The following is a 22,055-nucleotide window of genomic DNA, read 5'->3' as shown; positions in this document are numbered from 1 at the left end:
GAGAAGTAGGTCTTTTGTTAGACGGTCTCATAAATTTTTATCTGTGAGACAGGTCAATCCTACCGATATTCACAATAAAAAGTAATACTATTAGCATAAAAAATAATACTTTTTCATGGATGATTCAAATAAGAGATCCGTCTCACAAAATACGACTAACGAGACCATCTCACACAAATTTTTGTTTTGTTAGAAATGCGATATTTAACTAATAGACTGTGACAGTGTGGTATATAGAAAAATGAAGAAATACGTTTTTTTTATATAAAAATTTAAAAGGAAATTTCGTTGATTTTTTAAATGAAATATAAGATGGAAAGTTAAATGTGGATTTGTAATATGGAAGGATGTTTTTAAAGTTAAATACTATACGAAAAATGAATAAAATTATCAAAAAAATATCTTAATTTTAGATCCTAATTAATTATACGACATGTTTTGCACGGAATTATTTTTATCATCCAATAATAATTTTCATGATTTGTGCTAATAGAAGTTGTATATGCCAAACATTTCTTGATCCGGAGATGAAGTAATATTATCCAAGGCTGAATGGATGGTTATCTGTAAATACAGGAATAAATCCAAGATACAAATACAGATTTGAAATTTCTTGATTGTTGAAATTCTTTGAAAACTCTCCATCACTCGCACGACACCGACACTAGAGACAGGAGTGACGCTTTAGATGCTGGGGTCTTACTCAAGGCAACATAGACAAATAACAAATACAGTTCTTTGACGGGAGTCGGATCTGCCACACCTAAAGGCAAAAGGGTATCGTTTTCTGGATTGAATTTCCATCTGAGATCTTATGTTTTATCGAATCCGTACCTGGGTTTGTGTTATAATCTTTGTTCAATCTGAATTTCGTTAGTTTTTGGATATTAGCTAGTGATGTTGTGTGTGTTTTGGATGGAATCTGGCAATGTGGATTTATATTTGTCCGATTGCTGGTTTTGATCAGGCCTTTGTTCATGTTTGATCGAGTTTTTATTAATATATTATTATTTTAAGGAAATGCTTTGAGTCTTATGACTATGGTATGCTCATTTGGATCTGTTTGCACATGGTACTTTTTTGGTGATTTAAATGAGTTTAATAGGTTGCTATTTCTTGGTTAGAAAAAGTCTTCTATTTTGAATATTGGAGATGTGTTCCTTCGATCACTCATGGATATGGATGTGAGTACAATTCTAAATCTAGTTTACATTTCAGCTGTTGAACACTTCGCTCTGGAAAGTCAGCTTTACATTTTGTCGGAGATTGGTGCTTTGCAATTACTATAATCTACAGTACTAATATTTGTTGATAATACTAGGTGAGAAATAATCTTCACGATAAAGAAACAAGTTGTGGACTTGATATGCAAGTGCTGCTTTGAACTCCAAACATTTCCTCATTGATTTAATGTAAATTGAAAATTTTTGTTTAAAATTTTGCATTAGGTGGTTAATGCTTATTGCTACTCCATTACATCTGGGTAGGTCTCTGGTTTTGGGCCTGCTTATCTAAGAACTTGTATTGGCGGCTTAGATTTAAAGGAACATCTTCTTAAATTCAACATGTAATGGATTTCATGCCATCTGAGAGTCTTTTTCCGAGAACTTTATAGAGTAGGAAATGATTGAGAGTATTGGTTTTTTTAATCCATCTTAAAAGTTGAAATACCTCTAGTAGCAACTTTGGCATAGTCCAATGACCTAGAACTGGTAGTCCATTATATTTCTGTTTACTTTTGAAAGATCCAGCCTGTAATACAGCTGGAAATTTGTTGCTTTCCGTGCTAAATTTGGTGCATGTTTCAGCGTTATCTCACGACGTATATGCTTGCGTCACCCCACTTTGTATGTTGAACGAAAGTTTGAGTGAATCATACATGCATAATTGGATATTTATTGTTATGATTTGCCTAAATGACTAAATTTCATGATACATATGGGTGGTTTTGAGATAAGTTAATGTTCAACCGGCACAGGGGGAAGGGAACATGACAACTTGCTTCAACCACAGCTTTAAATTTTATGTATTTTCCTCTTCTTGACTCCTCCATGCACATAATGCATTCGTGTCGATGTGAGCGTGAAACTGTTATGGAGAACCAACAACTTCGATGAGTTTGAGACGTATCATTATATAACATTACAGATGTCAGTGTAGAGCTTTATAGAGCTGCATGCTTCTTCCTTTCTCCTGCATAAATATGGGGTTGAAATGACTCAGTTTGCAATTTGTTTCAGCTGTTAAATCTATAGAGAAAAAATTTCTCAATCTAAGGATGAAGGCACTAATCCTGGTTGGAGGGTTCGGCACTAGATTGAGGCCCTTGACGTTGAGCGTGCCAAAGCCACTTGTTGATTTTGCTAACAAGCCCATGATTTTGCATCAGGTATAAAATGTCTGGTCAGCTGTTTTTGGAATTATATCTAAGCTTACATTTGATTAATCAATGTCAAACCCCAGTCCTTAGTTCAATATGTACGTTTCTATTTCAGATAGAAGCCCTCAAAGCTATTGGAGTGACTGAAGTAGTCCTGGCTATCAATTATCAGCCTGAGGTGAACTGTTTTGGGCTTTCTCTTTCCAGTTTACAGATCACTAAGAACTGACTAAAAATAGATATTTTACTAAAATTGAAGTTTTGTGCAGGTTATGCTGAATTTCTTGAAAGATTTTGAGGCGAAGCTTGAGATTAAGATTTCGTGCTCTCAAGAAACTGAGCCTCTTGGAACTGCAGGTCCCCTTGCTTTGGCTAGGGACAAATTGATAGATGATTCTGGTGCACCATTTTTTGTTCTGAACAGTGATGTCATCAGTGAATACCCGCTCAAAGAGATGATTGAATTCCACAAATCCCATGGAGGAGAGGCTTCTATAATGGTCACCAAGGTAAGGAACCTCGACATGTTTTTATTTTTTCTTAAGATTCTTGTTTTGATCCAGGTCATACTTCATATAAATGGTGACAATTAATCTCTTGATTTAGGTTGATGAGCCATCTAAATACGGTGTTGTCGTAACGGAAGAATCCACTGGACAAGTGGAAAGGTTCGTTGAGAAGCCAAAGTTATTTGTGGGTAACAAGATCAATGCTGGGATTTACCTCTTGAACCCTGCAGTTCTTGATCGAATAGAATTACGCCCCACCTCAATCGAGAAAGAGGTGTTTCCAAAAATAGCAGCCGAGAAAAAGCTATATGCAATGGTCCTGCCGGGGTTTTGGATGGACATAGGCCAGCCAAGAGACTACATCACCGGTCTAAGACTTTACCTCGACTCCTTAAAGAAGAAATCTTCTCCTAAGTTGGCTGCGGGATCTCATATAATCGGTAATGTACTAGTTGATGAAACTGCAAAAATTGGGGAGGGATGCTTGATAGGGCCTGATGTTGCAATTGGACCGGGTTGTGTGGTGGAGACGGGCGTGAGGCTGTCTCGATGCACGGTAATGCGTGGTGTTCGTATAAAAAAACATGCTTGTATTTCTAGTAGTATCATTGGGTGGCACTCGACTGTTGGCCAGTGGGCTCGTGTGGAGAACATGACGATTCTTGGAGAAGACGTTCACGTCTGTGATGAAGTTTACAGCAATGGAGGGGTGGTTTTGCCTCACAAGGAGATCAAGTCGAACATCTTGAAGCCAGAGATTGTGATGTAATCAAGTGTATGATACTTTAAGATGTTTTGTTAAATTATTTTTACTTTTCCTCCTGTTTAACGTTGAAGCTTATATAAGTACCGCCACTGGTTTGAAATGTATAACTTGTAAAATAGCATTTCCTGATTCGTCTCATTAAAATTCATATATATTGTAAATTAAACTACTTCAATTTATTTTTATTGTTTTGACAACTCTGATAAAAATCCTCGAAAATTTTGATTTTTATTAAACAGGAATATTAAAGTGTTTATTTGTTCAGAAAAGAGAAACTAAAACAATTTAACGTTCGAATATAAAATTAAACAAGAGCTTCCTTCACCTTTTTTTTTTTCTGTTGGCTTTAATCGGCCCTTTTCTTTTGTATATGAAACCCAACCAAATACATTGTTTTTCATGAAACCGTTTTTTCCTATTGACAAACGCTTTTATGGTAAATCCTATACATCCAACCGCGCTCTTAGTCCAAAGCTAGAAAACAATGAATTCACATGTGCATGCAGCAAAGTAGGAACCTACAATATCAAGTTCGGAGCCATTGTTGAGGCAAGATATTGAACTCTGTACGGGGGCATCTGAAAAAATCTTTAACACACCTATATACATGGCAAGTTATAAAAAAAAATGGTGTCGACGACAAATAAGGCGTGTTTATATTGTTGCGAAAAGCCAAAACATGACATACGATGAAATGGCAAGAAGAAACCACGATGCAAAGGCGAAAGCTATGGATATCTGGAACATATAACAGGAGAATTTAAGCTCCATTAGGCAGATTGTTGAGTCTCTTGTAAAGAGAACCATCACACCAGCTGAGGAGCACGCAGCTGCAAGAGATAGAGTAGCTGTTACCTGCACAGACAAATGCATATATATATCTTTAGCAAAGAAACTCGATCCAAAAATTTGAAATCAGTGCCAATACTTCTGGTTTAGGTCCTAAAATGTGTCGGCAAAAGTTGCTCTTGTTTCGCTTATGTGATGCATGCGCTGCATAACAATCCAAACATAAATCTTGCTGATAAAACATTTGATACAGCGAAATGTATTTGATCCAAAGCAGTTAATGAATTTCAGAAAAATTTAGCGGCATCATTGATTTATTTAGAAACATATGCCAGCGGGAGCAAATAGAATCTTCGCTATTGAATTGCAAACCATTATTAACTCCAGGAGAACCATATGCTGGTTTTTATATATCAGTTTTCACCATAGTTTTCAAATGTGATACATGCACATCCCCAGTATGATGATTATCTGATTTGTTTTTACATGGCACCCACAACTGACCTATTTAGAGCCGATGCATGCACCCTTAAAGAACGTAACAACACTGCAGCCACATTTTATTCCATTATGATCATCTCCACTATCACTCAATCAAGATCCACTTGAAAGATATATAAGCTTTATATACTTGATGTGTTTTGTGTGACTGTCTATGTTGCACAGCCTTAGAAATTTCGTTTCAGCTATTGTATGGTTAAAATAATCGATTAATCCAATTATTACTAGCTAAAATTTTTTGTCAAGTTGGATGCGTTCGATCCTACAAGAAATCTACATTTTCAAGAAAACCCACCTTTAAGTCTAATACCCCCCGTCTAACAAAAGCTGGTTTAGTTCTTTGGACCAATCCAATGCAACTTTTATCCTTTCCTGAGGTTTCTAGTCTCATGTGACAACATTTCTCTTCATGCGATTCAAACAATATTGAAGAACAACGCGCTGAAAACCATTAGATGTGCACATTGAATGGTATTCTTGAGAAAAAAGTACCAGCTCCAAACTTTCGTGCACCCTTTTTCCTATCATTGCTTAATCTGCTTTATGTTGTTTGGAGTGCATTTTAACGTGATTTTTAAAAGAAAATAAGAATCCTTATAGTGTTAAGATATGTCAAGGTCCTTGGATGAAAAAATAATATAAAACTGCAGCATGGGGCAACAGGTGCACTTGCATGGTTTTCCCAGGTGTTGTATTTCTAGTGTCAAAATCAACCCCAACATAACCAACAGAGGAAGCTTCTGCAGTCAGACTCTTCAACTAATAAGTATTTTGACAATAATAGAATAAAAAGAACCGGGAATTATAAATCATCTCATGTCGGGACATGCAAGTAAGCGAGAATTATGCTTATTTTGATGAAAAACTCTACTCAACTTCATTAAACTACTTGTTTTCAAATAAGTTGAGTGGCTTGGTTTTGAGCAAATATATTTTCCCACCTTAGGAGAGAGAAATATCCTTCCTATGTGGAATTCTCGTGATTGATTTGGTGTTGGAATGTTTGGATGGAAGCATTTAAAGATGAAGCTTAATTAAGAGATATAAGTTACCCAATCACCAACGACAAAAAGGCTGACTATGATGTGATTATGCAAATCTTTGTTGAATCTCAAAGCATGCACGTCGAGGCACGCAAGTCCAAAGCTCCACAAAACCTGAAGCCCCATGGATGCAATTAAGTAGCTGTTAAAGATGCTTACTGATTAGCAACTCTTTGACAATATATTGCATAAACAATTCCTACACTAAAAGGTCAAAAAATAGCCTAGTGAATGAGAAAGAACTGGTAAGTCTTCAATTTTCAGTAAAATGCACAGAACATACAAGAATATGTGATTTTTTAGCATGATAACAAAAAAACACAGCACGTGCTATCAAATTTGGTGACAAACATGTCAGATACAGCCGAAGTCCTACAACGTAAGTCATCGCATCATTAAGCCCCCTCGACTCATTTAGGGAGTGCCTCTATAAAAACGTTATTCTTAAGACTTTCTTTTGAAAGAAAATTGATTCTGATTATAAAATCTAAGAATCAATTTTTTTTTTAGGTTGCAAAGACTACTTAATCATTTTCCAGAAAACCTTAGAACACCTCAAAATATGAAAAGAGAACCAATGAACAAACATGCCAGTCAAAGATTATATTTGCTCGCTTAAACCTCAATTCAGACAGCAATCTGGGTTCTCAAAGCTTGATGGATCCCACTCCCGTCATAAATTCTACATTTGATAGCAATTGTTGTAAAATGGAAATACATAAAAGTTACGGATTAAATACTTCCCCTTTCACACTACATCAAATTAAGAAATTTGAACCCCGTACTCCTCCTGAGTAATTCACCAAAAACAGAAAAAATATCCAATAATTCTACCTTCATGTAAGAAAAAACCCTGACAAAACGAAATTGTTTTTTCCCCAAATACCACAAGGAGCCCACAAATAGAATGAAAGCAAATCAAGGTAAGGGAAAATTACCAAAAAGCAGTAGTGGTCGAGAATCCAGAAGCGGAGGCCATAATTCCAATTGAAGCTGCAGCAAAGAAACACTGCCCAATTCTTAGTATCAGCCCACTCTTTTTCCCTGGAGTGCCAAATAGCTCCTTCATCTCTCTCCTACTCCTCCCTCCCTCGCGTTCTCTCTCACTCCCTCTGTGTGTGTGTGTATATTTATATATATGTGTGTGTGTGTGTGCATGTGTTAAAGGTGAAAAAAATTGAATCTTTTATGGCGTGGGCGATTTTCCCAAGAAAGATGACACAGTGGCAAGCAATTTCAGAACATCCCCATTAGCTCAAATGATCTCAAAAGCAACTATTAATATTGCGAAAATACCCATAAAATAATCTCTTTAAATAAAAATATTATTATAATGAACCTTCCAACTTCCCAACCCAACGTTGTCTCATCTTTACAACTTCTGCAATCTCCATCTTAAGTTCATCTTATTCGATTTTACGTGATTTTCTACATGTTTGATTGACAGGGTAATTCTGTGAATTTCGTCACTTTGTCATTGTGTGGTTGATTTTTGTAGCCGGAAAATTGATCAAATTAATTCTCTCCATTTTCCACCCATTATTTTCTCTCATTGCAACTTCCTTTATTCTTTGCTCTGTAATTTATTTCTTCATGGTAAAAAAATATAATACCTTTTTAGTCAAAGTATGTATCCATTTTCATCGTATCACGTCATTTTAATAATTATCATAACAAATAGATATTATAATACCAAATACATCAATAATTTAAATTTTCGTCATGTTATTTTATCCAAATTCGTTAATAAATTATTTTTAAAATAAGATAATACAATTTATAAGAATAAAATTTTATAAGTTGTTTTAAATAAATTTAATCAGACATCCACAACATAATTACAAATAAAGTAAATCTCTTGTGAGACATTCTCACGAATTTTTATCTATGAGACGGATCAATACTACCGATATTCATAATAAAAGTAATACTTCTTGAATAAAAAGTAATACTTTTTCATGGATGACCCAAATAAGATATTCGACCCACGAAATTGATCTGTGAGACCGTCTCATGAGAGTTTTTGTATTACAAATAACATCTAATTGAAGTGTACAATGCGTTAAAAAAATATTTTAAATAATTTTCATCATTTTAAATACATGATTATTTAAAAATCTGAAAGTTTAGATAAAGTAATTTTAATCATGGGAAATACTAATTTGGGGAAAAAAATTGGTATGACAAGTTTTGCTGATTTAGGGTCAAAATCTTTATAAGATAGCAAAAACTTGTCTGAGACGGTCTCACGTATTGTATTTTGTGAGACATATATCTTATTTGGGTCATCCATGAAAAAGTATTACTTTTTATTATGAATATCAATAGAGTTGACTCATTTCACAAGAGACCTACTCTTATAAGAAAGTATAAATTCCTGACTTGAGGTTAAGATGATTGGAAAATTTTGACAATGTTATTACTTGTCAATTTATATCTTATCGTAAATGATTATTTATTTAATAAATATGAATCAATTAAAATTGTGCATAATTTATGCGGGTAGATATTTTTAAAAAAGTTGCCATTTATTTTGGGCTTTCCAAATGTATCTCTCATACATAATTCAAATCATAAACAATGTGGGCTTTTTGGAATGAGTTTTGGGCTAATCTCAAAGCGACCAAAAACTAATACATAAAAATTATATATATAAAAAAATAAAAAAAATGGCCACAGGGACTACTGAGCCGTTGTCTACAGGATAGAAACCTATATCTAATGACAAAGCCATCCATTGCAACAAAACTCAACACTAATCTCCCTTGCTTTCAACGAAAAAATCATTAACAAATGTGTGAGAAAAGTGGTTAAAATGGAACCTTGATGACAGGATCAACATGTTCACAGCAACCGATGGAGCATCTGTGTTTCCTTTCGAAGTGATTGAAGTTCTTTTATTATCTCTGCCTGATTTTCCAAGATCGAGTTCATGGCCCTTGATTTCTCCATCTGCACATTAGATTTGAATATTAGAAACAGTCACGTGCATGAATACAAAAAAGAATGTCAGGTGAGTACCTCCTGCATATGGAATTGCCGAAGTATTTCTATATGAAGATTTTGCATGTCTTCATGGATAGATTTCTGAAACGACGCGAATGTTTCTTCAAGCTCGTGTTGAAAGAGCTGAAGAGTAAAAGAGGCTCCGGGCTGCATGTTAGATTGCAAAGGAGCTATCTGCGACTGTGACGTCCCATCCTGCAAATTTTTTGCAAAAACCGGATAAGAACTAAATTAACATTAAACTCGGGTTTTTGTAATGATGCAGCTTTTTTAACATCAGCAGTATGCATGCTGAGTAACAGCAAACTATAAACTTTAACAATAAATCAGACCCCAAATATTCTTATTAGGTAAGGAAATCACAGTAAAAGCATAGATGATAAATAGTAAAAAAATAAATGAGCAAAACTAAAAGAATAAGATAAAATGCAATGTTTGACTATTTCATACTTTTGGAGTTGCGAGGACATCAGCTCCTGAGGCAGATGGGATCTCGGACCTCGACAACAGGCTACTAACCTGCTGGAAAACGGGGTGACGTTGTGCCACTTCTTTTCTCTCTAAATAGATTGTTCCGTTCTTCTCTCCCTAGTTTCTGCTCCAGTTTTCTTAGATTTTGGCGTAGTCACTGAAGGATGGCGAAGCAACTAATCTCGCGGCATAACTGGAGAATCTTTTAGGAAAACTTCCAAGTCATTAAAGGGTCATGTCAAATTTCTTTTAAATTTATATCAGGTTCTAAACCAACTCAACTCAAGCTCACATGTTGTGACTTCCAAGTCATTAAAGGGTCCATGTCAAATTCCTTTTAAATTTATATCAGGTTCTAATCCACCACCCAATTAAGTATTTTATCTCCCGGTACCTTGGCAGGCCATTGATGATCATGTCATGCCTATTACGCCTCCAACATATACTGGATACCTGAACTTACTGTCAATACAAAAACTAACGTAGTAACTTACTCTACAGCAGCTGCCATCTTATTGGTGTCAATGGAAAGATCTTACTGATGCCGTAAAACCTCAATAACATACTAAAATTACATTCGACATCCACAAAGCATCCCCTGACCTCCAGTTTTTGCAATTAATTTTACGAACGAAAATGATAACCTTCATAAATAACAAAAAGTACCTCGACTGTTTCACCAACAGTCCACAAGCTTTTCCCATTTTTCCTCCACAGAGATATTTTACCATCCTCTCCCGCGGTCGCCAACACCAAATCTACCGACCAAAAAAAAAAACAAATAATAAACCAAATTTTCTCTCTGTGTGATGAATTTTCCATAGAGATTCAAAATTCCAGAGCGCCATTTAAACATTTATTTACTATTTATATTATTTAGAAACAATCAACCATGAAGCTCAAAAGAGATTAATACAGGTCCATAAACGAAGGCCCAATGAAGGCATAAACTTTTAGCCCAAATGAGTTGAACTACTCCCGCTAAAGAAATGACCCAACGGCTCAAATAATCTAATTTCACGAAGTTACATGGCCAAATTGTCATATTCGGGTCGCCCGGATGATAAACTGGAATAATTTTTTAGCACACAAATAATAGAATCGTATCCCGTTGGGCCCAATCCAGATCCGACAAAAAAATTCCAATTCGGATCGGATCTTTGATTCGATAATTTGAAGAAATAATAGTCGATATATTATATTATTTTTCCCAAATCATGTCGTACACCCAGTTTGTAATGGGATTTTTTTTAATCTAAAATTAAATAAATCTGTAATGAATATATTTAGGGATGTAAACGATTCAAACCAAACCAATTAATATCAGGCTTGAGATTGGTTCGTTTAAGATTGTTTGAGGCTCGAGCTCGATTCGAGCTTTTATTATCAAGCTCGAGCTTGGTTTGTCTTGAAATTACCAAGCTCGGGAAAAGCTCGAGCTCGGTTCGTAAAAGCTCGTTTAGCATGTTAGTCGAGCCAGACTCGAGCTTGATTCATTAATAGCTCGTTTAGCATATTTAACAAGCCTGGCTTGAGCTCGGCTCGTTTTCGAGCTCGTAAAGCATAGAATTGAGCTCGAGTTTGAGCTTGATTCGAGCTTGTTAAAAATTAAATATATCTATAAACTAATTTTAAATCAGACATAAAAATATAAATTCATTCATAAATAACTAAAACGACACAAATAAGAGCTAAAAAACATGAATCAATATATTATTGAACATTACAAAATAATACACCTAGAATATTCATCATACACTGATATCACCATATAAATAACAATAAAGTAATTTCACTCCTTTAATACTTCAACTAAGTCTGATGAGAAAATAGGGAGGACGTCAAAGAATCCATTAAAATCAGGAATTACAAAAGCATCTTCAATAACAACTAGTCAAGTATCCTGCAAAGTTCATAATAACATTAGTACTAATATTTTTATTTGTCTTGTGTTCAATTACTTCAATTGACATTAGTACTAATATTTTTATTTGTCAACTCAACAAATGAGTCAAGCTCAAGCTTACGAGCCACCTAAACGAGCCGAGCTCAAGCTCGAGCTCGCGAGCCTATTATCAAACATGTTTGCGAGCTCACGAGTCGAATATCTTTAGGCTTGAACTTGGTTTGATTAATTTTTCGAGCTCAAAATCGAGCTTGAGCTTGGCTTGATATGATTAACAAACGAAGTCAAACGAGCTTTTTATCGAACTGAGCTTCGAATAGCTCGCAAACGGTTTAGGTTCATTTACATCCTTAAATATATTATTCTCTCATAAACAAAGTTAGAACTCGAATATGACGCGAGCCGCCGTCATCGACGCCTTCACTTGCAATACAAGATTGACCTAATTTCTCAATGACATGTTGAATAAATTTGATTTTGTTCGATCTAATTGTCAATATTCTATCTTTTATTTCACTAAACAGATGATATAAATATGTGCATTTATAGGGAAGAATAATCTTTATTTCGATTACAATATCGACTGATGGAAAATGGAATAATTTGTATGCTGACAACTAAAAAGAAAAAGTGGCATTCTAATTAACCATTTAACCAATTCGCATGAAATAGGTTAGCTTTTGGTAGCACATTTTGGCTGGAGATGATATATACTTCCCAGTATAAAAAAGGTACCAAAGCTGAACAAAACACGACTTTATGTGTCGACGTCTAGTCATTTTATGCCTTCTTTTACGTACGTATTTCTGGTATTAAATATACGGATTTGAATATTCTACTGTGTTGAAAAGACAGTATTTGGTATTGTATATTTTTTAAACGAGATGATCATATGATCATCTTGTGGACATCAAATCATATAAGATAAATTTAAAAAGTTGTCAAATTAAACGAGATGATCATGTGATCATCTCGTGTAAAAAAATGCTTTTGAACACAGCAGAGGATCCAAATCCTAAATATAAGTGTATGCATGCGTACGTATACACACACATATATACATATATATATATATATTAAAAAAAAGGAATATAATGTGAGTTTTATATTGATGGGAATAATAACAGTGGTAGGCTAGCTCAAATATAAGAATCCGATACCTATAAGTTTCCAACACTTCATGTTATTAAATGAATATCATGTGTTTTAGATTTCAATGAAAAACTTTCACCACGACAAACTTTTGTTTATCGATTCCATTCCGAGAGCCTGGCCAGTTGGAATATTTATCATCCTACAAATGAACAATTAACGTGGCATGCAATATTCATTTTTGTATGTAATTTAATGTATTTAAATATCGTTTGGAGACACGTAGGACGAGATAACGAAGTATGTATGGTGTGATACTGCTATATATATATATATATATATATATATATATATATTACTTAGTGACGAAATTCATAAAATCGTCGTTAATTTGAATTTGTTCACGGTTTTAGTAAAACCATGGACAGATTATTACGGTTTTTTAAACCGTAGGTTTATCGACGGATAACCTAAATTCTCGCTATTTTAGAGATTGTTTAAAGATACTATCGTGAAATTTACTAACGGATATACTTTTTAAAAAACCGTCGATAGTCGCTTATACATATCCCTCCCCTCATTTTTTCAGCGATTTTTGCTTTTCTCGTCTGGTATGAGCAAGTTTTTACCTCTCTTTTTTTTTTCTTTCAAATTTCATGCATTTTAATTACTCTAACTTGTGTTTTTGTCTAATATTGCATATCTGATTCACGACTTCAATTTTATAAGTCCACACTTCAATCATATTTTTTTTTTTATCGTATACATAGTTTGATTGTTAACTAATAGATTTTTATATGAAAATATTATATGTTAGATTATTTAATTTATTGTACTAATTAATTGTACGTTAGATATAGCTAGTATGGGATATATGCAAATATTTTTAACGACTCGCTATTAAATTGTCGCTATTTTTTAAACTATTTTATTTAAACAATAATTAATTTAGAGAATTTTTTTCCAAAATTCATCGCAAAACTAGTCGATAATAGTTTACCATTAGCCAGTTTGGCAACATTTTTCTTCTGAAAACTGTGGAAAATTTAGAGACGGTTGATTTAATAATATAATTCAAAACATCTCTAATTGAAGTCGTTTTTTTTAGTGTAGATACAATCATTATCTATGGATAAGTCGAATAAAACAAAGACGAGCAACTAACAAATGCATCAACATTCACACCAAAAGGCGAGTTAAAAATAAATTTGCGCCCTTAAAATCCAAGGTATCATTTATCATGTCAACTCTCCATTTGAGTACTTGAGAATATAAACATTGACATGGAATGTTGGATTTCCAACTTTCAACTAGCTTTGCCAATACTTTTGACAAGGCAACAAAGAACAAAGTTAACCGTTGATTTGTTGATGCTTCCCCCATGGCCCTGCATTACCCATTTTAAAAGTTATATCATGATCGATTTAAAATATTTGATTATTTTTTTGAGGATATAATTTCATACTTACATAGTACATATCTCAAAGTATTTTTCTCATCAGATTTCCCAGAAGTCAATTAAACAATTTTTACATAGAATAAGTTTCTTATGACTTATGAGACGGTCTCACGGATTATAAATCGTAAGATAAATTTATTTGATCCATAACTATCATGAATAATAATATTTTGACATAAAAAATAATATTTTTGATATAAAAAAATAATATCATTTTATGAGTTGAGTCAAGTGTGAAATCCATCATACAATATTGACATGTGAGATCGTATCACGTAGATGTTGTTGTTTTATATTTCAATCACATTCATGATCGTATAGGATATGATACTTATTGTGTTTGAAATAGTAAAAGTGTTGAAACCGAGATTTAGCTCTAATGAGCTCATCTTGTTTTCCGTTTGTATTGATTCAGGTTCGAATCCTCCCACCCCTAGAATAGGATTTCAAAAAAATAAAAAACAAATAGTAAAAGTGTTAGTTTCTCATCCTCTTTCTCCCCTCCTATTTCCAAAAACTTATCTCAATCAGCCAAAGAAAATTGGCCTGAAAAATTGGTTAAATTCTAAAAAATAAATACTTATCGCACTGCTCGCACTAAATGTAACCTTCCTTCATTAATTTTAAAACAAGCAATTTTTTTTTTTTGAGTCAGACAAATTAATATTAGAATTGAGTTTCGTACGTCATCCGAAACTTGGAACATTGGTGTCATATAAACTATAAGATGTCGACTCAACAAACGTTTTTTTTTTTGAGTGATTGGCACAACATGCGAGATCTTGATTTCGATAACATGTCGAAATTATTATTTTACTTTATAAAATTTCGAATGAGAAAATAATAACACATAAATATTCTTTCTATCTTAATGCAAAATGGCTGCCAGCCATTTTGAAACAGAAGGAAAAGAACATGCGTATGGTATGAACAAGCCCCTTAATTCCGCATTCATCGTATTTAGAAAAAAAGTTTAGATGCATAATTAATTTACATCCTAGAATCGAAGGCCATTGCCGTTTATGCCAAACTGATAAATGGATAGCCGATAATATGACGGCCCATGTTACTTCAATTTCCAGTATCGTATTCGACGGTTCATGTTTCTTGACATTGACGCACTTCCTCTTCCTCTAAATTTTCTCTCTTACAGACCAAGATTTCAAGGACAAACAAAAATATTCTTGATTCTCGATTGATTTATATTTCTGATGCGATCGTCTTCTGATTGAGCTTTACTTCAATATCTGAACCTTCAACTGTGTTCTTCTCTCGACAACTTCAATTCTCAGCCGTCCGAGCTGCAGCCTTTACCTTTTCTTTTCACTTTCCATATATTCCCCTTTATTTTTTTCCCACTTCCCCCCATCACCAATCTCTCTCAGTAGATTCTCAACTCCCCCATTTCATTTTCTTCATTCCTTTCCCCAAGCCAAGAATCTCTTTTCCCTCTCGCGGATTCCTTCTCTTTTCATCTTTCTTTCCCTCAAAACTTAGCTTTATTATGGATGATGCCATTCACCTCTTCCCTCTCTCTCTTCTTCTTCTTCTTCTTCTTTTTCTTCTACTTCTTCACCATCTTCTTCTTCTCGTGTCCTTTGTATTCTTCATCTCTCTTAGTCCTTTTCACCGTTTGGGAACCTCCCTTTTGGACTACTCGAATACCGCGGGAAACCTTATTTTATATATAAATTTCCATCCATCTTGGCCCCATGCCGTCTTCAGAAATCAACCACATCTCTCAACCGTGTATTTATGGTGCGTCTTATTGCTTAGTTTGATAGAAAATGTTGCGTTTTAGCGTTATAGGTGTTGCCCATTTGATAACTTTGGTGTACTTTGTAGTTTTTTGTGCAAAGTTCGCGTCTTTTCGTATTTCATTTGATGCCCTTTTCATGGTATTGTTTTTATTTTAACTTTTATTGTTCTGCCGTTTGACATTTTGGTTGATTTCCCTTATGATTTTGGCTACCTTCTAGTCATGTTAATTAGAAGATAAAATGGCTATCTTCTAGCCATTTTATCTTCTATGTATGAGTGAGATGATATGAGGTAATTATAGGGTTTAAGCAGGTCATGCTCTTTCTTCTCACACAGAGAGGAAGTCAAGGTTTATGAAATGGCTAAGCAAATTTTTCAAGAGCAGCGCTGACAATCGGGGAGTCGCAGCCGGTGGCCAGCAACCTCAGTTTCTTGGGGACGAAAATATGGTCTGGCGTGCCCCGATTAGATCCTTGGTATTAATTTTTTATCTGTTCGATTGACTTGAAAAATATCTACGAGGAAACTGAAACATTTTTCTACAGCGTGGCAATAAGTTCTTAATGTGAAGCTTAGTTTGGTGGTTAGCATATGTGGAAATTCATGTTAATTGTTAATGATACGGACAGGAATTATTCCAGTTGAAAGTTGAAGAGTTTCCTCACATTGATCTAAATATTGAAATTCATTTTTATCTCACTTCAATTTTTCATCAAGTTTTATTCCCACATCATTAAAAGATTTATCAGACGAGTTCTTTGAACTTATGCCAATAATCAACCTCAATTTTTAGGCCTCTTACATCACGAGATTGAATGAGTAAAGAAAGGCTAGAATCATGCATCTTTTTATTGAAATATTTGTAAATAGATTATTTGTTTAACCATAACTGATACCTGCATGTTAGCCCAACTATCATCAATCGTATTTTAGCTGCTCTCATCATTGCTTGGACATTTTCTTTGAATATGTTGAACCTGTCAAACATCTGTAGGATGACCGAACTAGAGTCAATAGACAAAAAGAAGAACTAGACAGGGCAATTGCACTCTCTATGGCTGAAGATATAAAGAGACCAAATGGTAACTCATATTGTGATTTTTTCTAAATTATCATTCATAAGTAGAGGACTTGAGAGAATTCATCTTGCAGGAAACAGATGGCAAACGAAGATTGATGAGGAACTAGCAGGAAACAGATGGCAAACGAAGATTGATGAAGATCTAGCCAGATCACTTAATGATGATTTCAATTCAGCATACCCTCCATACAGCCAAAGAGAACACTATCCCCAGGGATATAGGTAGTTTATGTTTAACGTGATGTATTTTTTTAACTTATGACTTCTATACCAATTCAGTGTTTATACATGGCAACAATGTGGCTAATCCCGTTACTTGCAGAATGTGTGCTGGCTGCAAACGTGAAATTGGGTATGGAAATTATCTGGGATGCATGGGGTCATTTTTCCATCCAGAATGTTTTCGTTGCCATGCATGTCGTATTCCAATTACTGAACATGAGGTATTTGTTATGGAATATGAAATATTTGATGCATCCTTGAGTTACCTCACCTTCGAGGTTCTAACACTTTCTCGGTGTGGTGTGGGGTGGGGTGGGGTGGGGTGGGGGGGAGGGGTTTAATGTTTCCTTCCTAATAAATCGTACATGAATTGTCAATTCTAGTTGTTGTAACCTGCTAAATTATGGAATTATTCTTCGATCTCCTCCCATGAGCTCAAACTTATGAGAAAAGTGGTTATAACATGATTTCGTCTTATTAGGTCACAAGTTAGAATCATATAGATGCAATCCATTATATTCCATTAGGTTGTTTTTGGGTCATTATTTCTGGTCCCGTTGTCAAATAACTGGCAACATTTGTGCGTATGCTTTGAATATCAATTTTGAATATATATTCCAAAGTCTCCAGTTTACACACGAAGGAACGGTTTAAAGTAAAAGTATTGTTGCATTGCCTCCCATGAGCTCAAACTTTTGGTATAAGTGATTTCTGACACGGCCAAGGATATTGTTTTATCGTTTTTTTTTGGATCTCAATCTCATCATCTGAATAAATTACGCGACCGGGATATTTCTCTCATTTAGTTCTTATTGGTTTTTCTTTCTTGATTCAAGTTCTCTTTATCAGGGAATGATACATATCACAAGTCCTGCTTCAAAGAGCTCACTCATCCTAAGTGTGAAGTTTGTCATCAATTTGTATGTGGCATCATTTTTCTGCCTACACTACATTTCATATTTCATGATCAAACTTTTGCTATCAAGATTAATGTTTTACTCGCCATATATACGCATACACAGATCCCGACTAATGGAGTAGGATTGATCGAGTACAGATGCCACCCATTTTGGTCCCAAAGGTATTGTCCTTCTCACGAACACGACAACACAGCTCGGTGCTGTAGTTGTGAACGTTTGGAGGTATTGAGTTTTTAGACTTAGTACATTGCGCTAAAATTGAATTTCAACAGTATTAAATCGAAGGTTCAACTTAAGAGTTTTTTCTTTTTCCCAAGTCATGGAGTACTAGATATATATCACTAGGGGATGGACGGAGCATATGTTTAGAGTGCATGGAATCTGCTATCATGGATACCGGTGACTGCCAACCACTGTACCATGCCATTAGAGATTACTATGAGGGTATGAATATGAGAATCGATCAGCAAATCCCAATGCTTCTTGTTGAGAGGCAAGCCCTCAACGAGGCTATTGAAGGAGAAAAACTTGTAATGATTGTCTCCCTTATTTTTTGTTCTTGTTTTAATTTTTATACAACATGAGTTTACTTTCTTTTCCTTGCAGGGTTTCCATCATATGCCCGAAACAAGAGGTTTATGCCTGTCTGAAGAGCAGACTGTTACTAGTGTAAGATCTTCAGCATCACTCTATATGGTTTCATCTTGTGTTTTAGATTTTAAAATGTCAAACTTTTAACCGAGGAGAATAGATTATTGTAGTGTTCTACATTGGTTGTGTGGCGAAATTGTAGTTAATTTCTGGGTGGTTAATCTGTATTTGTTTTACATTGGTTAATCATTTTCGCATCGTCCAATAAACACGAAATAATAGCAAAACCTGCTGTTTATAGTTTCTATTAAGGCCCTGAATGTTCATGCAATGTCTTGTTATATGAGCTTTCAGATACAAAGGAGACCAAGAGTGGAACGTCGTGGATTGGTAGGAATTAGAACACAACCACAGAAACTAAGTAGGAAGTGTGAGGTTACAGCCATTCTGGTACTGTATGGCCTTCCAAGGTAACTTGTGGTGCTCCGTTTCAAAGACAATTCCATATGAAAGTTGTCTTTTACATGTGAAAAGTATCTAAATTTAATGGTGTATCAAATCAATTCTTGATGCAGACTACTAACTGGAGCTATCCTGGCCCATGAGTTGATGCATGGATGGTTACGTCTTAATGGTAACTTGCTGATACTTTTACTTGTAGCTAGCACAACAAATGTCATTGCTATCCAATGTTACTGTTTATGTAGAAGAGCACTTGAATTGTGATGCTATAATTTGGAAATATTAAAGTTGCATGATTATTAATAGATGCAGCTTTTGTTATTATGGTAAACATTTGATGCTACCATAAGCTCAAACAACATCCAGAAATTATGATTCACCTGTGTCATGGAAACACGAGCGTTCAGTCCAAAACAGAACGAGTGCTATTTTTTTATTTCTCATGGCCCTTGCAGGTTTTCGTAATCTCAAGCCTGAGGTAGAGGAAGGTATTTGTCAAGTACTATCTCACCTGTGGCTCGAGTCAGAGGTGATGCCTGGAACCAGAAACAACCCCCCGCTTACGTCTACATCAACTTGGTCGTATGGATCCACAAGCGTGCCATCTACATCAACAGCATCGTCATCGTCGTCTAAAAAAGGTGGTAAATCTAGTGTCGAGACTAAGCTAGGCGAGTTTTTCATGCACCAGATAGCACATGATGCCTCTCCGGCATATGGTGGAGGATATAGATCTGCCATGAAAGCAGTTAATGAGTATGGTTTACGTCTAACTTTGGACCACATAGGGTTTACGGGAACGTTTCCCGAATAATTACATGTTGAGTCGTTTGCTGTTGTGTTTGCACACACCTTTACTTGTGGAGAAATTCACAAGAGGATCAAGTATGATCATATGGAGAGTTTGTGGATCAGCTCTCCCTTATTTTCTATTGGAGCCGCGGGTATATTTATGGTCGCAAAAAATCAACTTTTTTTAAATATATCTGTATAATCATTAATAATATATTTAGTATCTTGTGACATGTTGGGAGATTTGTTTTTGATCATTGACATTATAGCATTAGTTAATGTTCAAAAATTTAATATAATGATGGCTTTTTACATGATTAAATTAAATAATTATGTCTCACTAATATATATATATATATATATATATATATATGACGAATATTCGAATGGTGTACTTATAAGATACATAATTAATAGCAAAATCCAAAATCAGCAAATTAAAGAATAATAATGAAAAGCAGGAAAGAGTTTTGTTTATTCTCCATGTGTATATTATTATTGTAATTACATTACATTTGCTAAAAGTAGCATAAGTACACAACTGATCATGCAGTATTGGTACTTCAAAGGCACTGGACTGCCATTTCCTCCAAGCTATTTTAAGGCAAAATGTAAGCTGCAACATCAATTTCCAAAATATATGATCAGAACTAAATAATGAATTTAAAAACAATAAATTATATATGTTCCTTGGAGAAATAATACCTCCACATTTGTAACCAATCGGCCTGTCAGCAAGGTTGCATCTCTTGGGAATGGTCATGGCAATATCAGCCTTCACCCCGGAGCTCTTGGCCGTTTTCGACAGCATAACTGCACACAAGCACTTGGGGTTCTGCCCCAGTTTCTTCACCTGAGTGCAGCAACCTTTGGAAACCGCGGCGTTAGAGTCTTGTGCGGCGGAAGCACATGGAAGAAGCTTCATCGCTTCCATGTCTGGGGTTGATTTAGGACATTCACCGGCTGAATACACGCCGGCGATCCCGATGATCATGAAAAGCATAATGCAGAAGAGTTTGTCCATTGCCAACTAAGTGGAGTAGTTAGTTTTCAGATTGTTTTTCCTGGTTTCGATGTATGAGCTGCTGTTTTTATAGTGAAATGTGGAGCTTAAAAGGGTAGTGGGAGTGAGTAAAAATCCACCATTGTTGTTAGTGGACGGAGCACCAATTGAGATGATATGATTTTCAATTGCTGCATCGACTACATATGTGGCGGGTTTGGCACAAAAGACTCCATACGTGTGATACTTGTGTCACTCTTTTCTAGCGTAATATATTTCTGAAGTTATTTTTGAGGAAAAAAACTAAGTGATGAATATTACTAAATTATATTTAATTAATACTTTTAGGAATGTCAAAAAATATATTTTTATCCGACAAAAACTTGTGTGAGACGGTCTCACGGATCAGTTGACTTGGTCTCCTGCTGGACTCAATTAGGCTGAACATTATTACTTTTAATTAATACAATGAAAGGAATTCGGGCAATTATTTCAACGAGTAAAAGCGTAAAGCACAGTACAAACATAAATCAAAAGCCCCGACGGTACCAGAATCACGAGCGGCACCACCGCCGCAAACCCATGCCTGCTCCCTCCACACCCCAGCATCCCCAGCTTTATCTGCACCACGTTCACCAGAGCCAGCATCAAGAAAACCGATCCACATACCGAACCCGCGGCGGAGAAAGCATACCCGACCCGGAGACCCGTCTTGTTCACCAGTGCCAGGTCTATCGGCCAGTGGGCCGGGCTGTCGCGGGCCAATCTGATGGCCTGTTTCAGCCCCAGCGCCACTAGGCTGGAGAATAGGAAGCAGCTGAAGGAGTACACGTGAAAACACACGAGGCGTTCGGCGGTCTTCGGGCTGGGGGAGCAGTCTGGTGGTTGGGTCGGATCGATGAGATTGTTGTTGGGGTCGGCTGGGTTCCATGCGAGGCCGATGAAGACGGCGAATGTGAAGAGGGAGTTCACATTCACGATCCCGTCGAGGGCCGTTATGTGGATGCTGGTAGCCGACATCTTTGGTAGCGCCGCGGCGGAGATTTATCGGAGTATCGAGAAGAACGTTATGTTTTCTTGATTGCTGCCCCAAGGGAGTTTAAAAAAGTAAAAGTTACTCCTTTTGCTTTTCGGACATTTGGACGCCGATGTTTCGGCGTAGGATAACATATAAAAAACTGCAAATTAATTTCTTCTGAGAAAACTTATTTATTTTCCGGATGATGTAAAATATTTTACTCATTTGATTAAACGTTTGTGTGAAATTCCATAGTTGTCTTTTTTTCTTTTTCTTTTTGCCA

The 22,055-nt window shown here is 35.4% G+C and overlaps 6 protein-coding genes across 13 annotated transcripts; 2 read left to right on the top strand and 4 right to left on the bottom strand.

The window, feature by feature from the left end:
* Window positions 1-473: 473 nt before the first annotated feature.
* LOC142548781 (mannose-1-phosphate guanylyltransferase 1) lies at window positions 474-3,824 on the top strand. Its single transcript, XM_075657298.1, has 5 exons — window positions 474-778; window positions 2,241-2,389; window positions 2,496-2,558; window positions 2,650-2,889; window positions 2,987-3,824. Exons 2-5 carry the CDS (start codon window positions 2,279-2,281, stop codon window positions 3,656-3,658), a joined length of 1,086 nt encoding a protein of 361 aa, XP_075513413.1. The 5' UTR covers window positions 474-778; window positions 2,241-2,278; the 3' UTR covers window positions 3,659-3,824.
* Window positions 3,825-3,926: 102 nt separating this feature from the next.
* On the bottom strand, window positions 3,927-7,465 carry LOC142548782 (CASP-like protein 5B2). 3 transcript variants are annotated; one of them, XM_075657300.1, is made up of 4 exons: window positions 6,927-7,465; window positions 5,998-6,130; window positions 4,344-4,510; window positions 3,927-4,254 (listed from the first exon to the last, which is right to left on the bottom strand). In XM_075657300.1, the coding sequence occupies exons 1-4, from the start codon at window positions 7,055-7,057 to the stop codon at window positions 4,182-4,184; spliced, it is 504 nt and encodes a 167-aa protein (XP_075513415.1). In that variant the 5' UTR covers window positions 7,058-7,465; the 3' UTR covers window positions 3,927-4,181. The 3 variants fall into 3 exon arrangements, with proteins under 3 accessions (XP_075513415.1, XP_075513417.1, XP_075513416.1); XM_075657302.1 differs by having other exon boundaries at window positions 3,927-4,173; XM_075657301.1 differs by having other exon boundaries at window positions 3,927-4,510.
* Window positions 7,466-8,709: 1,244 nt separating this feature from the next.
* On the bottom strand, window positions 8,710-10,412 carry LOC142548374 (protein NEDD1-like). The gene is made up of 5 exons (XM_075656668.1): window positions 10,382-10,412; window positions 10,132-10,223; window positions 9,445-9,513; window positions 9,010-9,189; window positions 8,710-8,940 (listed from the first exon to the last, which is right to left on the bottom strand). The coding sequence occupies exons 1-5, from the start codon at window positions 10,410-10,412 to the stop codon at window positions 8,833-8,835; spliced, it is 480 nt and encodes a 159-aa protein (XP_075512783.1). The 3' UTR covers window positions 8,710-8,832.
* Window positions 10,413-14,971: 4,559 nt separating this feature from the next.
* LOC142548776 (protein DA1-related 2) lies at window positions 14,972-19,804 on the top strand. 6 transcript variants are annotated; one of them, XM_075657292.1, is made up of 12 exons: window positions 14,972-15,680; window positions 16,020-16,159; window positions 16,678-16,765; window positions 16,875-16,986; window positions 17,087-17,207; window positions 17,823-17,906; window positions 18,009-18,128; window positions 18,224-18,436; window positions 18,513-18,575; window positions 18,852-18,967; window positions 19,073-19,131; window positions 19,415-19,804. In XM_075657292.1, the coding sequence occupies exons 1-12, from the start codon at window positions 15,635-15,637 to the stop codon at window positions 19,771-19,773; spliced, it is 1,521 nt and encodes a 506-aa protein (XP_075513407.1). In that variant the 5' UTR covers window positions 14,972-15,634; the 3' UTR covers window positions 19,774-19,804. The 6 variants fall into 6 exon arrangements, with proteins under 6 accessions (XP_075513407.1, XP_075513405.1, XP_075513406.1 ...); XM_075657290.1 differs by having other exon boundaries at window positions 15,993-16,159; XM_075657291.1 differs by having other exon boundaries at window positions 14,975-15,680; window positions 15,996-16,159.
* Window positions 19,805-20,202: 398 nt separating this feature from the next.
* On the bottom strand, window positions 20,203-20,834 carry LOC142548780 (uncharacterized). The gene is made up of 2 exons (XM_075657297.1): window positions 20,457-20,834; window positions 20,203-20,367 (listed from the first exon to the last, which is right to left on the bottom strand). The coding sequence occupies exons 1-2, from the start codon at window positions 20,773-20,775 to the stop codon at window positions 20,351-20,353; spliced, it is 336 nt and encodes a 111-aa protein (XP_075513412.1). The 5' UTR covers window positions 20,776-20,834; the 3' UTR covers window positions 20,203-20,350.
* On the bottom strand, window positions 20,678-21,965 carry LOC142548779 (uncharacterized). The gene has a single exon (XM_075657296.1). The coding sequence runs from the start codon at window positions 21,772-21,774 to the stop codon at window positions 21,247-21,249; it is 528 nt and encodes a 175-aa protein (XP_075513411.1). The 5' UTR covers window positions 21,775-21,965; the 3' UTR covers window positions 20,678-21,246.
* Between the last annotated feature and the right edge of the window lie 90 nt (window positions 21,966-22,055).

The sequence above is a fragment of the Primulina tabacum genome, chromosome 6, assembly GCF_025594145.1.
Source record: "Primulina tabacum isolate GXHZ01 chromosome 6, ASM2559414v2, whole genome shotgun sequence".
Classification (NCBI taxonomy): Eukaryota; Viridiplantae; Streptophyta; class Magnoliopsida; order Lamiales; family Gesneriaceae; genus Primulina; species Primulina tabacum.
This window is presented reverse-complemented; position numbering and strand designations above follow the sequence as displayed.

Bases quoted from the DNA above. Each gene is read 5' to 3' on its own strand.
- LOC142548781 (XM_075657298.1), top strand. From the start codon at position 2,279: ATGAAGGCACTAATCCTGGTTGGAGGGTTCGGCACTAGATTGAGGCCC. The intron at 2,559-2,649 runs GTGAACTGTTTT...AGTTTTGTGCAG, and splicing joins CTATCAATTATCAGCCTGAG to GTTATGCTGAATTTCTTGAA. The intron at 2,890-2,986 runs GTAAGGAACCTC...CTCTTGATTTAG, and splicing joins CTTCTATAATGGTCACCAAG to GTTGATGAGCCATCTAAATA.
- LOC142548782 (XM_075657300.1), bottom strand. From the start codon at position 7,057: ATGAAGGAGCTATTTGGCACTCCAGGGAAAAAGAGTGGGCTGATACTA. The intron at 6,131-6,926 runs GTAATTTTCCCT...CATCTTTAACAG, and splicing joins TCGACCACTACTGCTTTTTG to CTACTTAATTGCATCCATGG. The intron at 4,255-4,343 runs GTATGTCATGTT...CCATGTATATAG, and splicing joins TTTCTTCTTGCCATTTCATC to GTGTGTTAAAGATTTTTTCA.
- LOC142548374 (XM_075656668.1), bottom strand. From the start codon at position 10,412: ATGCCTTCATTGGGCCTTCGTTTATGGACCT. The intron at 10,224-10,381 runs GTATTAATCTCT...TTTGGTCGGTAG, and splicing joins GGGCCTTCGTTTATGGACCT to ATTTGGTGTTGGCGACCGCG. The intron at 8,941-9,009 runs GTACTCACCTGA...TCTAATGTGCAG, and splicing joins GGCAATTCCATATGCAGGAG to ATGGAGAAATCAAGGGCCAT.
- LOC142548776 (XM_075657287.1), top strand. From the start codon at position 15,635: ATGCCGTCTTCAGAAATCAACCACATCTCTCAACCGTGTATTTATG. The intron at 18,129-18,223 runs GTATTGAGTTTT...CTTTTTCCCAAG, and splicing joins GTAGTTGTGAACGTTTGGAG to TCATGGAGTACTAGATATAT. The intron at 18,576-18,851 runs GTAAGATCTTCA...ATGAGCTTTCAG, and splicing joins AAGAGCAGACTGTTACTAGT to ATACAAAGGAGACCAAGAGT.
- LOC142548780 (XM_075657297.1), bottom strand. From the start codon at position 20,775: ATGGACAAACTCTTCTGCATTATGCTTTTCATGATCATCGGGATCGCC.
- LOC142548779 (XM_075657296.1), bottom strand. From the start codon at position 21,774: ATGTCGGCTACCAGCATCCACATAACGGCCCTCGACGGGATCGTGAAT.